At 39.9% G+C, this 16,151-nt stretch overlaps 1 protein-coding gene across 1 annotated transcript; it reads left to right on the top strand.

The window, feature by feature from the left end:
* The first annotated feature begins 9,421 nt into the window (after positions 1-9,421).
* GAPT (GRB2 binding adaptor protein, transmembrane) lies at positions 9,422-14,315 on the top strand. Its single transcript, XM_044240768.1, has 2 exons — positions 9,422-9,518; positions 12,487-14,315. The coding sequence occupies exon 2, from the start codon at positions 12,498-12,500 to the stop codon at positions 13,356-13,358; it is 861 nt and encodes a 286-aa protein (XP_044096703.1). The 5' UTR covers positions 9,422-9,518; positions 12,487-12,497; the 3' UTR covers positions 13,359-14,315.
* Positions 14,316-16,151: the final 1,836 nt, after the last annotated feature.

Below are 16,151 nucleotides of genomic sequence, written 5' to 3'. Positions count from 1 at the left end.
TATACAAGAATGGGTATAAGAAAGCAAAACACACACACACACACACACATTGCCAAACCAAGTATATGTCAGTCGTCTCTAGGGTTTTTGTTCCTCAGCCTTTGCTCCTAGAGCCTATCAGCCCTTTGCCTCTGACTGTTTCTATTTTTCTACTTGTGACACAGATGTGAAAGAGAAGCAAAACCAGGCCCTAGGTCAAGTGGTAAGTACAGACTCTAGTCAGTCATATACTGTTGAGTAGGAAAAGGAGTTCAGTGTGAAATGAATTCAACTCGGATTTATACAAGGTGGCTAGGTGTTTTAAGGGGAGTGCAGGGCAGGGAGTGGTAAGTGCAGGCTTGTAGAGTCAGAAAAGTGAGAACTTAGAAAAAGCAGGGAGATTTGAGGGGGTTGTTCTATGTGAAACCCATCTGCTTTTGTTAACTGGCCTTCACTGAAGTAAGGTTCTTACCTTCTTACAGACACTAGGAGACAGGCTCTGTCTTCAGGCGTTGGCTGGAATAGATACTAATTTGGGGGCCAGCAGTGAATTTTCTCAGGCAGGTACTTTGTTGGGGAGGGGAATGTGAGGGGCTGACTTGAGCAGACTTGAGCTGCTGGAGGGGCAGACTTGAGTTCCTTGAAACTATGTTAGTATTTGTTCAAGTATTTATAGACCAAGTTTGAAGCTTAGTTGGGAAAGACTCAGAGGAGCCTGGCTGTAGTTTGTCACGTTAATACTAGTGTTACTAACAGAAAAGGTAAATCCACTACCTCCTTCTACCCATAGGACAACGTTGGTACTTCTTGATAGCTTACTGACAATAATTTGACTTTAGAGTTGCCTCAGGATCTCCACAGAATTTGGGAGACAACTGGAGAAATATCTCTCTTGTCCTGAAGGAACTGTTGGTCTTATTTCTGTCCTTTTTCCTCTAAATAATCTTCAAGAACATAAATGGTCAGTTGTGTTTCTCCTGCCTAGCATCCATCTCCTTTCTCCTAGTCAGAGCATGATAGCATCTGGTAAACTATAAATTAGTCTGCAGAGAGAAATGGTTAGCCTAGCCCTAGGAGAAGGGAAGCATGAGATCCCAGCCCAGCCCATCAGAATAGCACACACCTCTGGCCAAATATTTCTTCCAAGAGTTGGCTTAAAACCTGACTCAGGCCAGTGGTTAATTCTGAGACTTGTGGAAATGTTGAGAAGGATTCACTCTTGCCAGTCTCCTGCCAGCTGTAAGTACAGTAAAGCTAGAGCTGAGGGCACTTCCACCGGCACAGGGCCTACAGAGGAGAGCAAACCATCCAGGACAAGGAGAGGCCAAAACACCAGTGATATTTCTTAAGCTACAACATCCCGCCGCTTTGCATTTGTTTTCTTTTGCTTTGTTTGAGTTTGCCTTGAAGTACTGCAGATATTAAAGAAACTGTGAAAAATATATAATGAGTATCCATGTACTCATTGGGCAGTTTGTGATAAAAAAAAGATTATTAATAAAATTAAGCTCCTGGGCTTCTCGGTCACATAAGTCAACAAATCTGTTTTGTGTAAGCCAATTTGAGTTATGGCTGTGTCCTGGCCACAGAGGAGTCCCAGTACACATCCAATAAATCCTGTCCCAAGATCGGCCAAAAGCATAGTGCAAAACTAAAAATAATAAATTAAATAAATACATACACATTAGATCAGTCACAGTCTTAGTTGCAAGTGATGGATCCTATTGAATCATTTCTTTCTTTCTCTGTTTTTTTCTTAACTAAACTTGTGGTTTTTTAGAGAAGTTTTAGATTCAGAGCAAAATTGAGGGGAAGGTTCTGAGATTTCCCATAGACTCCACATGCGCAGGTCCTCCCCCATTATCCCACCAGAGTGGGACACTTGTCACCTCGATGAGCCTACACCGACACATCATAGTCCCCCCAAAGTCTGTAGTCTACGCTGCAGCTCCTTCTTGGTGTTGTACATTCTGTGACTTTAGACAAATGTATAACATCCTCTATCTATCCTTTTGGTATCATGCAGAGTATTTTTACTTCCCTAGAAGTCCCTAGCTTCCCCCTTTCCACAACCCTGGATCATTTTACTGTCTTCATAGTTTTGCCTTTTCCAGAATGTCATATACTTGGAATCCCATAGTATGTAGCCTTTTCAGCTGGCTTCTTCTCACTAATGAGCGTGCATTTTAGGTTCCTTCATCTAGTACTAGGGCTTGATAGCTTATTTCTTATTAGCACCGAGTGAGATTTTGTTGCCTGGGGCTATCACAGTTTATCCTTTCAGCTACTGCAGGACATCTCGTTGCTTCCAAGTTTTGGAAATTATGAATAAAGCTGCTCGTGCAGGTTTTGTGTGGACAGAAGTTTTTAGTTGTTTTGGGTAAATACCAAGGAACATGAATGCTGGATTATATGATAAGAGTATGTTTAGTTTTATAAGAAACTCAAGAGATTTTGTGCTCTTTTTTTTTAAGATTTTATTTATTGATTTGACAGACAGAGATCACAAGTAGGCAGAGAGGCAGGCAGAGAGAGAGAGGGAAGCAGGCTGCCTGCTGAGCAGAGAGCCCGATGCGGGGCTCGATCCCAGGACCCCAAGATCATGACCTGAGCCACAGGCAGAGGCTTAATCCACTCAGCCACCCAGGTGCCCCTGAAGGCCCATTTTACTCTCATAGAAGTGTTCCTGTTTCGGGTGCCTGGGTGGCTCAGTGGGTTAAGCCGCTGCCTTCGGCTCAGGTCATGATCTCAGGGTCCTGGGATCGAGTCCCGCATCGGGCTCTCTGCTCAGCAGGGAGCCTGCTTCCTCCTCTCTCTCTCTGCCTGCCTCTCTGCCTACTTGTAATCTCTCTCTGTCAAATAAATAAATAAAATCTTTAAAAAAAAAAAAAAAAAAAAGAAGTGTTCCTGTTTGACCTACCCCTAAAGGCCATACTTAGAAGCAGAAAACATGAAGCACCCTCAGCTTTGACCTTCTCTCCCCTGGACATCCATGTCTGGTCCATGCTAGAGCCCTATGAGCTGCCTAACAATGGTCTCTATGCTCTCATGGCATTTTTAGACCCATCTCACTGACACTCCCACCCACCAGGAGGGGTTTTGTCTGCAGTCAGGGATGCTGTGGCAGCCTTTGGTCCCTTGGCTCAGTGCAGCGCTTCTTCTTCTGAAAACCTCATTTAATAGTGGTGGTCCTGCCATGTCTCCAGTCGCTGAGTGTGTGCCTGCTGTCCAGTTTCCAAAACTAGAGATACATACATGAGTGGCAAAACTATTTAAAAAAAAAAAAAAAAAAGCTCAAGGACTGATTAACAGAAAAACGTGGATCTTTGTTATTCTGGAGACGAGAGAACAGTGTCACAGTGTAGGGCGAATTGGGGCTTCCAAAGGAGTGGTGATTTTTAGTTTCTCTAGTACGGTGTTTTTTTAATTATTATTCTCTAAATATAATATATATATGTGTGTGGGTGTAAACATAAACATATGTAAACATTCATACGTTTACATGTAAATATGGTATACAGATATATATACACGTATACATATACATGTTTTATTAAACCTGATATATGTTTATATTTAACACCAAAAAACTGTGTTTTAGCTCAAAGATTATTCTCTCAGAATGATCCCTACTGCTTTCATTTATTTACAGAAAACATTTACTGAACTACTTCATCGGACACAACAGGCACTGCTAGAGATAGACCAGTGAATAAGAAAGACATGGTCTCTGTTCTTATGTCATTATGAAATTAACACTAAAAGGTAGGGGGGTATAAGAATAAACTAATGTATGTATGTAAATGTCAGTACTTCAGGCTCTGATGAAAATAAATGGGGTAGTAGGAGAGGCATTGAGAGCGAATGGAGGTGTGAAAGGGGGTGGGAGGCAGTGTAGGGGTTGATTTTAGAGTGGGATGGTCAAAGAAGGCATCCCTGAGGAGGAGATATTTAAGAGGAACCTTGAAGGAGGGATGTGCAGGGCATCTGGGAGAATACAACTGAGTTACTAGGAGGGTCTAATGCAGGGCCTACAGGCAGGGAGGAACTAAAAGTGTTGGAGGATTAGAAAGAAGGCAGTTGTGTTTGGGCTTGAGGGAGGGAGGAGGCTGGAGGGCACAACAAGGCACATGGGGTAAACCATGAAAAGCCTTCTTAACCGTCTTACCGTAAGGTTTGGCGCTTAACTCCCAGACTACAGTGAACCGCTTAAGGATCTCACTCAGGAGGCTGATGTGTGGGATTTATGTTTGGAAAATCTCACTCTGTCAGCCTTCAAGATATAGTAGTACCATTGAATGACCAGGTTATGAGGAAGAAGGCCAGTAAGTTGGTCAGGCAAGAGATGATGAGCCCTGGAATAAAGGCATGTCCTTGCATATAAAGAACAGTGGGTAAACTTTATTTAGAATAACCCTAAGTCCCATCAGAGCTAAAGATCAGATCATTTTTATCATTCTCTGTAATAGTAACAAGGTTCACCATGCCCAGGCCCTTTCATGAGCATGTCACTTTCCTATGAAATGTATAGAAAAAAGATTTTTAGTCATGGGCTTCCTGATCTTACACCTCAGTCTCATTCTTATACCTTCTCCAGTACTTTCTAAGAACCCCGGTACTTCACTAGAACCAAAGCAAAAGCTCCCCCCAGCCATCAGACTTACTGCCACCAGCAGGGTCACACCTCTATGAAGCCTGGGTCAAATATTCAGAAAGAGATAGGGATTCAAGTATACCATTTGGAATAAGGCAGCTTTTAATCTGGAACTTCTCAGGAACTTTGTTACATAATTAAAAAGTAATAGAGGGGCACCTGGGTGGCTCAGTCGGCTAAGCGTCTGCCTTGGGCTCGGGTCATGGTACCAGGGTCCCGAGATCAAGCCCCATATTGGACTTTCTGTTCAGTGGGAAGTCTGCTTCTCCCTCTGCCTGTCACTTTGCCTACTTGTGCGTGCTCGCTCTCTCTCTCTCTCTCTGTCAAATAAATAAATAAAATCTTAAAAAAAAAAAGAGGAAGAAAGGAAGGAAGGAAGGAAGGAAGGAAGGAAGAAAGAAAGAAAGAAAGAAAGAAAGAAAGAAAGAAAGAAAGAAAGAAAAGAAAAGAAAGAAAGTCTTTCTTTCATAGTCCTGCAGAGGTGAAAAGCACCAGCTCTAGATTCCAGGTACACAGTCTGACTTTGAATACAGACTCTGGCACAGTTCATACGATGGCAGGCAGGTCTTTGTGCCTCGATGCCTGTTTCCTCACCTTCAAATTAGTGTGTAAAACCCATCTTTATGCTTTTTATGAGAATTCAAAAAGAAAACCTGCAGAAGGGGTCTAGGGGGCAGTGGGATGTATGCTTGAATGTGCAGTTAGCGTGAACTATCTTAGCCAAATTCCTCAGGAGCTTTTAATAACATGTATTTCTCTGATGAACTTTGAACACTTTGGAGACTTTTTTACCTTTTCTTGCAACACTATCTCTTGAGTTCCATTTTTTTTTTTTCGGTGTTCCAGAATTCATTGTTTATGCACCACATCCAGTGCTCCATGCAGCATGTGCCCTCCTTAGTACCCACCACCAGACTTACCGATCCCCACTCCCCCTCCCCAGGTGCCTCAAGGTCATTCAGCAGAGCCCTAGCATATTAGCTCAGGAAAGGCCTGCCCTCCATACTGGCTTGCTGGGGACTTTTAAATACCTGAGGAACTTTCAAAAACTACTAAGGTTTTAGTTAGTTACACCCTCAGATATTTTGCTTTAACTCCTGTGGACTGGAATCCCAGCATCAGTATTTTGAAAAGCTCCTGAGGATTTTAGCGAATGGCTAGAGATAAGAACTGATGATTCATTCAAATCCATTTTTCAAATGAGGAAATTGAGACTCTCTGTGGTAGAATGACTGGTCCAAGCTAGTTCATAATGTCAGCAATGAGGTATACTGTGAAGACAAAAAGGAGATAGTCTTAAAATTTTGGTAAATTAACCAATAAAAGGAATATATTGTGACGAGAGATATGTTTCCTAAGAGAAAAAAGAACAGCATGACTTTAGCCTGTTCTCTTGTGAACATGTGTATAAATAAGCACAGGAAATTTTTTGTAGAGAAATGGGTGTGGCTGGAGCATCACTGGGTTTATTTGAGGCCATCAGCCCCTTTTGGCCCACACCCTTCAGCTGTTACTTTCTGGGTGAATGTTCAGTGGTCATCTGAAGCTGAATTGGCATCTGAGGTCTATTTCTTGCAGAGGAAAAAAAGGGGACCTGCTTATCAGGGTCCTTTTAGACAGGTGCCTAGCCCCACCCACTCCCATAGCATTGTTTTATTGTTTTATTCACCTCCTAGTACTCCTTGTAGGAATGGAGTTAAATAAGATAGCATCCCAGTTGGGGTGGCAAGTAGGGGCAAGTAGGGGGAGTGAATCTAAAGTATTTACTATTCTCTGCTTCCCCTAATTTCTCACTCAGCATCAGTGTAGAACGGAGATCATTCAGGGTCTTAATGCAAAGGATTTTTTTTCAATTGCCTTGTGTAATTTATTTTTAATTTTTATTTAAATTCAGTTAATTAACATATAGTATATTCTTAGTTTTAGAGGTAGGGTTCAGTGATTCATCAGTCTTATACAGCACATATTATTCATTACATCATACCTTCCTTCCTTAATGTCCATTGCCCAGTTACCACATCCCCCAACCCCTTGACTCCAGCAGCCCTCAGTTGGTTTCCTATGATTAAGAGTCTCTTATGGTTTGTCTCTATCTCTGATTTCATCTTGTTTTATTTTTCCCTCCCTTCCCCATGATCCTCTGTTTTGTTTCTTAAATTCCACGTATGAGTGAGATCATATGATAATTGTCTTTCTCTGATGGACTTATTTCACTTAGCATGATACCCTCCAGTTCCATCCACGTCCTTGCAAATGGCAAGACTTTCCATTTTATTCATGAAGATGCAAAAAGATTTTTTAAATTTTTTCATGTTGAATGATTGCTCAAGTTCCCTAGTGTCCATTTGTCTTCATCTGAAGGAATAAAAGGGAAAACACTGGGGGAGGAAGGAGTGTTATTCAACTGAAGTTGAAACAAACTTCAAGTGATGTTATCTGATCTGTGTAGCAATTAGGAAAGACTTATGATGAAAAGAGGGAGTGACACTAAAAAGAGAAGTGTATACTGCATATAAAAAGCAGTTTCAAAAACCCTCTTCTGAATGCGACAACTATTTATATTGTTCATATGTACTTAGTAGGATTTGAGGAGAGGTCAGGGATCACCCAATCCATTGTTGTCCTGTGAATGAAGAAAGCAAGACCAAGGAGTTGTATTATTTGCCCAAGATGCTAGAATTATTTCTTTTAGATAAAATTGCTTTACACCTATATAATTTTAGGTTGAACATGATTTTCCACGTGTTCATAAACAACCTTTCCGTGATTTGAGAATGGAACCTTACAGCTGGTACTCTTTTGTCCATAGCTTTTTAAAGTCTATATTATGCCTGTGAGATCCATCTATGCTGTTGTAATGTATCAGTATTTCGGATTTCTTATTGCTGTATGTGGTGTCCAACTGCATGGATTTATCATGTTCTATTCACCGTTGAATTGTTGAGGGAACTTTCAAATGTTTCTAGAGCTTTGAGAAATTCTGAATTAAAGCAGTTATAAACAGAAGTGGACTTCATATCCCTAGGAATGAAACTCTTGAGCCTTTTTGTTTTTCTTTCTTTATCAGTTTTTTTGTTTTGTTTTCTGTTTGTTTGTTTGTTTTTAAGCCCTGGACCATAGTCTAACATTTTGAAGTTGCCCAGTGAACCGTAAACAGTGCTCTTCTCTGTAGGCATGACACGTTTTCCAAGGGGGCAGATTTTGCAGCTTAGAATGGAATAGCAGTAGGGTACTATATTTTATGGTTCATTCCTCACAGCACTTCATAACCTCCTTCATTCTGGAGTTTAGCCTGGAACCCTTCTATTCTGCCTTGATTAACTCCTTTTTATTCCATGAGGCTTATTAGCTCAGGTCTTGTGTTCCCTGACCATTCTCAACTGGATGCCTCTTTTCCATATTCCGACTGTCCTCTGCGTATAACTATGCCTTTCTTAGCCCTTACCTCCTTGATCTGAAACGATCTGTGTGTACAGCAGCCTTCCAGTAGGCTTTAGGTGCTACAAGGGAGTTTGTTCATTATTGCATCCCCATTACTCAGCACGATGCCTGGCAGAATATCCACGCCCAACCCATATTGACAGTCTTGTTCTTCAAAGTCTGGTTGGTGTTTCAGTAATGAAATATTGTCTTTTAATTCATTGATTTAAAGAAAATCCCCTGGGGGTTGAAAAATCCCCTGGGGTTGAAAAGTTCCAATACAGTTTAAAAGGCAAACTTTCCATTGCTTTATGGTTTCATTTTTTTAAATTCAGCCTTTTCGGGGCGCCTGGGTGGCTCAGTGGGTTAAGCCGCTGCCTTCGGCTCAGGTCATGATCTCAGGGTCCTGGGATCGAGCCCCGCATCGGGCTCTCTGCTCAGCGGGGAGCCTGCTTCCTCCTCTCTCTCTGCCTGCCTCTCTGCCTGCTTGTGATCTCGCTCTGTCAAATAAATAAATAAAAAAAATCTTTAAAAAAAAAAATTCAGCCTTTTCTGTTCTTTTTTTAACTTTGTGGAATTGGTCTCTGAGCAATGCTGTTAAATAAGGGTTCTATGCTGGAAACCTCTCAATCACCCAAGTGAGACAAGCAAGTGAAGTGGTTTAGCACACAGGTGCTAGAGGCACACTGCCAGACCACACTGGGCAGGGATTATGTTACCCCTCTGCTTCCATTTACTCCCCTATAAAATCGGATGAATCGCAACCCTCTCCCACTGGTTGTTGTCAGGATTTACCAAGTAGTACACAAAGTGTTTAGAAGACCTACCGAATGCACAGAATATGCTGGCCTCTGTTATTAAACAAAGTGAAACCATTTTCCTTTCTACCTACTAGAAGATCACAGAAATGTCACACATCAAGTTGAATCTACTTTGGGAGATTACTGTTTTACCAGCGTAAAGGAATATTAATATTTTCTGAACCAAAATTTGGACACTAGCTTTTTAAGTGGAAACATAACCTGTGGCACTAAGACACAGTATTTTAAATGAAGACAGTTTTAGCAATCCTACAAGCAAACAAACAGACAAGACCTCCATGTAATTACATTTCAAAATCTTTCTTCTTAAAAGATTTTAAGTGCAAATGAAATGATTTTTATTGATTCTGAAGTGAGGACTGCAAATATTATGCAAATAAAGAAGCATCTGGGCTCCAGGTATCATTCTCTGATGTAGCTGGAGAATTATTGACAAGGATAAAGGGCTGGACTTCCTTTTTCAAAAACTCATGCCATTTATCTTAATTCCTGTACATCTGATAAGAACTTCCTCTGCAACCAGGAAACTTTGCAAGTATGAAATAATCTGAAGGAGGGGGTAAAGAAGAGGAACACTAAAAAGAGGAACACTAAAGCAGATTTAACCAAAAGAGTAGAGGAGAGTTTGGCTCAGCAGTCTCAAGGTAAGTGAGAACCCAATTTAAGGCATATGACTGATAAAAAAAAACTATAAGGAACAAGTTCATTTTAAATAATGACTTTATGTTACCATAGTTTCTAGGTGGCCTTCGGTGGCAATAATCAGTTTACAAACTGAGGGTGATGTTAATCTGTCTCTACCAGTGTATATGCTTACCATTAAGATTAGGCTTTGCTATTATCTTGTTTCCAAATGGGCAGTATTCTGCCTTTGAAGATTCCAGAAGTCTGTCAGTCATTTGTGATTTTAAGACAAATGAGTAATTGTTAGGTAGCATGTTGGAACTGTTTTCCAAAACAGGAACAGCCTACTTGCAGATTGGGCAAAATGAGACTAACTGGGGTGTTAAGCCGGCTTTGAAGGGCTCTTGTTTAACATATGAGTTCCATTCTAGTAGGTCTTTCCATTTTGCCTCTCAGATTTTTTCCTATTAAGTTGTTTTAGAGCATAAAAAGGATGTATTTCTTCTCTTTTAAAAGTCTTCTTGTATTTATCTCAGTAAATACTTCTTTGACAGTTTTCCTATTTGGAATGTTCTGGATTATCTACACAGCACAACATAGATGGTAAAAATAAATTCTCATCTTGGAAATGGTGAGGGCAATTTATTACCTAATCTTCAGTAATAGTCAGCATTCCCCATTTTGTTGCAAGCTTAGAATTTTAAAAAGGTGATTAATTTTAATCTATATTTGAAATTCAGTTCAAATGTGCTACCAAATTTTTACTTAAATGAGTAATCATTTATACCATAAATTATCTCCCTACAATCAGTTCTTATCTGTTTTAGAAAGGAAATGAGGTCCTAAAAGTTAAAGTCATTTGCCAAATATTTGCCTTTGGACCCAGCATTGTATCTGGTCTTTATAAAGGAGGGAACCTAGAAAGGTTCCAAAGATGTCTAGATCTAGGATGTCTGTCCATACAGTTTTATCAAATAAATTTTATAAAAGTTAACTGCATTTCATATGTAATTCGGTGTTTTGTGTGAAATGCCAAACTGAAAATTTTCACATTGATGTAGTCCAACCTTGAACAAATTTAGAAAAGTTTACTTTCAGGTGTGAACACTCACTAAAATCAGGACTCAGCTTTGTAGGGTTACTTTTTCCCTGCTTATTGTTGCCACTGTTATCCTAATGCTGTTTGCTCCATTTACTAACAAATATTTAAGAAAGTAGCTCTTCTTTGTCTAGTACTGGTTTTGGTAATATAAAAATAAGTAAGAGCTCCATCCCTCAAGAAGCTCAGAGCAAATCAAACCATAAAAGTTTAGCAATAGATGCTCTTCATAGCCATTTATGGAGTTTTGGTTAAGAATAATATTTTGGGGCAAATTTTACTTGACTCTTGATTCATTCGCTTCTTAGTTATTCAAGAAGTTAAATTCTTTAATCCTCTTCTTACTCTTCTCTAAAACAGGCATTACAGTAGTATCTAATTCATACGGCATCTGTAGGATAAATGAGATAATCCATGTAAAAGTGTTTAGAAGGTGATCCAAAATAAGCTCTTAACTAAATATTATCAATGGTGAAATTCAATAGATGGTAATAATCATCCCACAAGCACTATTAACAGTTTTGGATGACTATAGTTAACAACACTGTATTGTGTATTGGAAGGATGCTAAGAGAATAGATCTTAAAAATTATTATGAGAAGAAAAAAGTTCTACTATGCGAGGTGATGGTCATCAGCTAAATTTAGTGTGGCCATCATTTCACAATATGTATCATATTGTATTTCACATATGTATTCATATGTCAAATTATGCTATATACCTTGAACTGATTACAATATTATGTATCAATTATATATCTCAATAAAACTAGAAACAGCAACAACAGTGAAAATGGTATTAGATGTAACTGTTTCTGTGTCTAGGCTGAAAACATACAGTAATAACGTTTTGTTGATAAAATCATAATACAACACTCAGTCTGGTTGAATACTTTTCATTTCTTATCTCTTTGCCATTTTAAAGCCTTGGCAGAGAACATTCTGAAAATATCTTAATTGAAAAGTTGTTTTCTGCAAGTTGTGAGAACACTAGTTATAGAAAGCCTTTCAAAGTTTGTTTTAGATATTTTGTGGTAGGTCAAAGAGCTCTTTTCTTCTTTTAAGTATGAACTATATCCTTTAGGGGTGCATGGGTGGCTCAGTTGCTTAAGCATCTGCCTTCAGCTCAGGTCATGATCTCAGGGTCCTAGGAATGAGCTTTGCATGAGGCGCCCTGCTCAGTGGGGAGTCTGCTTCTCCCTCTTCCCCTCACTCCCACTTGTTGTCTCTCTCACTATCTCTCTCTCTCTCTCAAATAAATAAATAAAATCTTAAAACAAAACACCTATACCCTTTAGAAGATGTATCTTAAGTTTTAAATGACTTAAGCAATTAGATGCTAAGATTTGGAGTCATTTGTTTCTTGACTCCCTTATTTAATTAAATGTCAACTGAATTTCTTTCCTGCACTAGGTACTATGCTATTCTCTAGGAATATACAGTGTAAAGACCTGATCCCTGTCCACCATTTAACCAGGTGGAAAGACACACAATTTGCTGTAACTTAAGCTGTAATGCTATAATAGAGAATGGCCTCATTTATAGGGGAACACAGAGGAAGGAGTGATTAAGGAAAAGGCCTCACAGAGAAGGTGATAAATAATGGAAATTATTTCACAGGTATAATCCTCTCCCTTTCTCTTACTGCATTCAAATCATTGTTTTTCACTTGAAAATTATTAACATTATTGTCAAAATCCAATAAAACTACTCAGGCTTGAGCAGGTAGAAGTTCTTCTCTTTTTCTCTTCTCACAACAGCTAGTACTATATTCTCTTTTGAGTCAGGAACTCACTGAATGACAGTGCTTGATATATTGGCAGATATTGACAGATTTTTTTTATTATGCTATGTAATAAATATGCAATTAATTTGTTTTTTAATTTATAGGAGGTGTGTGGATGGCAGATCGTCCAACCTTCTCTTTCTTGAGTTGTCTGCTCTGCCATTATCTTCCACTCATTTTTGCTTTGTCTTGTGATTCACTGGTAGAAAGTGAAGTGAAGTCAATTAAAATCCCCCCCGACACAGTGCAATTATACATTGAGGACTGTAATGCAAAAAGCATTACATACAACGAGAAGGATCGTCCAAGGCTACGTTTATTCAATCTCTCCTCTCATTGTATCAGGACTTTGCCAAATGATGTTCTTCCACATCTGAAAAAGAAATGTCAAAAAGAGCTTCCAGGATTATTTTTAAACTCCACCCTAAGAGGAATTACATTTGTCTGCACCTGTGAATTCATTAAGGGCTCCCCCATACCACGAAACAACAGTGCTTGTGCAGAAATGTTAAAAAGCTGTGGAAATACACCAGTGGCCACGTCTGTAGGAATTTCCCTTCTTTTCCTCTTGTTAATCTGTGGAATTGGGTGTGTTTGGTGCTGGAAACATGGTAACCCGGTGCATTTTCCCTTACCAAGGGTCTTGCAAAGGAGAAGCAGCAGGAGAAAAGACAATACTAAAACACTCTCAAGTTTCCTCACTATCAGCTCAAGGCCTAAAATCTCAGTTCAGAACCAGCACTGCAGATCTTCTGGAAGAGGGACTAACACGCATGGCAACTATGAAAATGTGGAAAGTGGTGCTCCCAAACATAAAGAGGTAACTGATAAAGAACTGTATGAGAACACTTGGCAGACCAATTGTGAGGAGCATATCTATGGAAATGAGATGTCACCTCAATATTATAACTTCCAGAAACTTAATACTTCTGAAGACCCTCAAGATGAAGACATATATATTCTTCCAGATTCATAATAACTTTTGAAAATACTGGGTTTATTATCAGAGGATATTCACTGGGACTTTTATTTTACAGATATCATTGTTAATCATGTTCTCAGTGAACTCAGTGATCTTTCATCTATCTCCATCCTCTGAACCTTTGGTGAATTGCTGCAGGTTAAATTCTCTTCACTAACTTTTCCTAGATTAATTCTGTGTTATGTTATATTGATTCTTCCTTCTAAATGTTACATGTTCCCTTTCTCTCTTATTTCTATCTCCACCATCTCTTTCTGGCTCAAGATTATGTCAGTCTTCTAACTCGTCTTTCTGGCTCCAGATTCTACCTATTCAGTCAGTTCCCATGACACTGCCAAATTTACCTTCAGAAAATAGTTCCAGTGCCACACCACTCCTTCGCATAAAACTTCTTTTTTTTTTTCACATAAAACTTCTTAATGGCTCCTCTTTGCAAAAGACATACTGCTTATAATTCTAACTCCAGAAGCTGCTATTTTCCACACTTGATTCGAGTTCTTTTTCAGTGACTTCTAGTAATTTCTCACTTCTCTGCTTTCATCAGAAACATCTGAAAACCTGCCAGACTCCTCCATCTTCCTTGACTTCGCTTGTCTGCCCCCCCCTTCAAGCCTGCCTCAGGTGGCAGTTTCTTCCACAAGTCTTCTGAGTTATTCCAAACCTACCTTTATATTTTCCTTTTCTCATCTCCTGTGGACTTTGCTGCCTGTTTAATTCTCTGGGCATTTAAACATGTGAATGCTTTCTGTGGCATTTTATGATTTAATGTCATATGAGAAAGTCTTAAATTCCTTGCTAAATAACAAGGAAGGGCCTCATCTTCATATTTAACTCAACTGCCTAGACCATCATATGAGGCATTTGGTATTATTCAGTTGACAAAGAATTAAATTGTACACTTTGCTCACTAGTTTTGAGAAAAATCCAATAAATTCATCCACTAAAGAAATATTTTCGGAGTACCTTCTATCTACTTTTACTCTGCACACGGTGGGAGTAAAACGGTAAAAAGGAAGGCATAGGTCCTGAACACGTATTGTCTAGCAAGGGAGAAAGGACAATAAATAAACAAATACTGTGCTACTTATTAAGCTATGTATCATATCTTACCCCTGAACTCAGCCTTTTATATGCTGCTCTGAATCCTTCAGGCTGAAGCTCTGCAAACACCACATTTTTCCTTTGCCAAGTGGGTCCATATTAGGCTCTATTCATAGGAAGCAGTGTGGAAGATGGGTAGATGAGAGGAACACAAAAGAACTTGCTCTTCCTCACTCTCCTTGTTGCGCCAGTGGGTACCATTGCCATGCATTTTACCCTGGCATCGCCAGTTGTTTGCAGTTCCTAGTTTTTTCCAGCATTCCCAGAAAGGGCTTGATTGACCCTGTCAGAAGTGCCAGTACCACCCAGGTACTGGAATCTCCCCTTTCCTTGGAATCTGAGAAGCAAGCTCCACAGAGTCTCCTCCAAGCACCTGAGGTAGAGATGGAGACAAATGGGAACATCAGAGCTCCAGATCCCAGCCCCAAGTACGGGGGCCATCTCCTGCTCTCACTGTCTCTGTAGTCCTCTTTCATCTTCTCAGTCAAATAAGACCTTTTTGTTAATTCTCTGTATTAAATTCTAAAGAATTTTAATAGGATGGTCAAACGAGGCCTCTCTGAGGACACACTTAAGCTGGGTCTTGAGGCTAAAAGGAGTTAACCATGCAAATTTGAGATGAGCAGGGACGGTACCAGCGTGTGAAAAGCTTCCCCATTTGATCTGGCCTGGGGAAGCTGCAGTGCTAGGAAAGCCATTGACGGTGTGGCCCTAGTCTTTGGAAGAACGGCCACAGGACTTAATGATGGACTCACTCTGTGTTCGATAGGGTAGGGTTAGGATTGAGGGGTTGTGGGAAACAGAGAAATCTAGAAGACCCATCTTATTTCTAGCTGGAGCATCAGGGGCAATTATAAAGCATTTCAATGAGATGAGAAAGACAGAGATGAAACAGTTTTGGAGGCTGTGTCAGGAATGACTTGGGCTGCCAGTAACAGAAAATGAGACTACATTGTTTTAGACAAGTACACCTTCATTTATTTCAAATAACGTGGACACTGAAGTGAGGCACTTAAGGGCTAGTGAACTAGGCTAAGGGTACCATCAGAGATGCATGTTCTTTCTGTGTTTCCTCTCTGCCATCCTTAGTGCTGTAACTTTTAGCCTCATTTGTATTACCTCATGATCACCAAGTAATTGTGGAAGCTGCAAGCCTGGTATATGTGTTCTGATCCTCAAGAAGGATGAAAGGAAAAGACAATATCAGGAGATAATCTATTTATATGTCATTGGCCAGAATTGAGTTACACGGATCCATGGAAACCACCAAGTATTGGAGTGGATGGGAAATTGAATTGTGACCTTTGAAGGCCTCATAGGAAAGGAGACAAGGGAAAAGGAAGTTGTAAATAGAAGTTAGGTCAGTCAACCTACTACCAAAGGGGCAAAATCAATTTTGGACATGTTTATTCTGACATGCCCTGAGACTCAAGTGGAAATATCCAGTTTGCAGTGGTAGACACACATTGGGATTCTGGAGGAGAGCTCCTAGCTGGATATGTACTATTGAGATCATAAGCATGTAGGTGGTATCTACAGGAGTAGAGATTTATGGGATCACATGGAGCAAAGAGTAGAGAACCAAGAGAAGAGGAGAGGAATCCAGGAGTTCCCCCTCAGATTGCAATATTTCAGTGGTAGATCAGTGAGGAGGATCTAGCAAAGGAGCCTGAGAAAGAATGGCCA

Source organism: Neovison vison, chromosome 1, assembly GCF_020171115.1.
Source record: "Neovison vison isolate M4711 chromosome 1, ASM_NN_V1, whole genome shotgun sequence".
Lineage (NCBI taxonomy): Eukaryota > Metazoa > Chordata > Mammalia > Carnivora > Mustelidae > Neogale > Neogale vison.
The sequence above is the reverse complement of the archived record's forward strand: the minus strand, read 5'-3'. Positions and strand labels throughout refer to the sequence as shown.

Coding starts and splice junctions, on each gene's coding strand:
- GAPT (XM_044240768.1), top strand. CDS start 12,498: ATGGCAGATCGTCCAACCTTCTCTTTCTTGAGTTGTCTGCTCTGCCAT.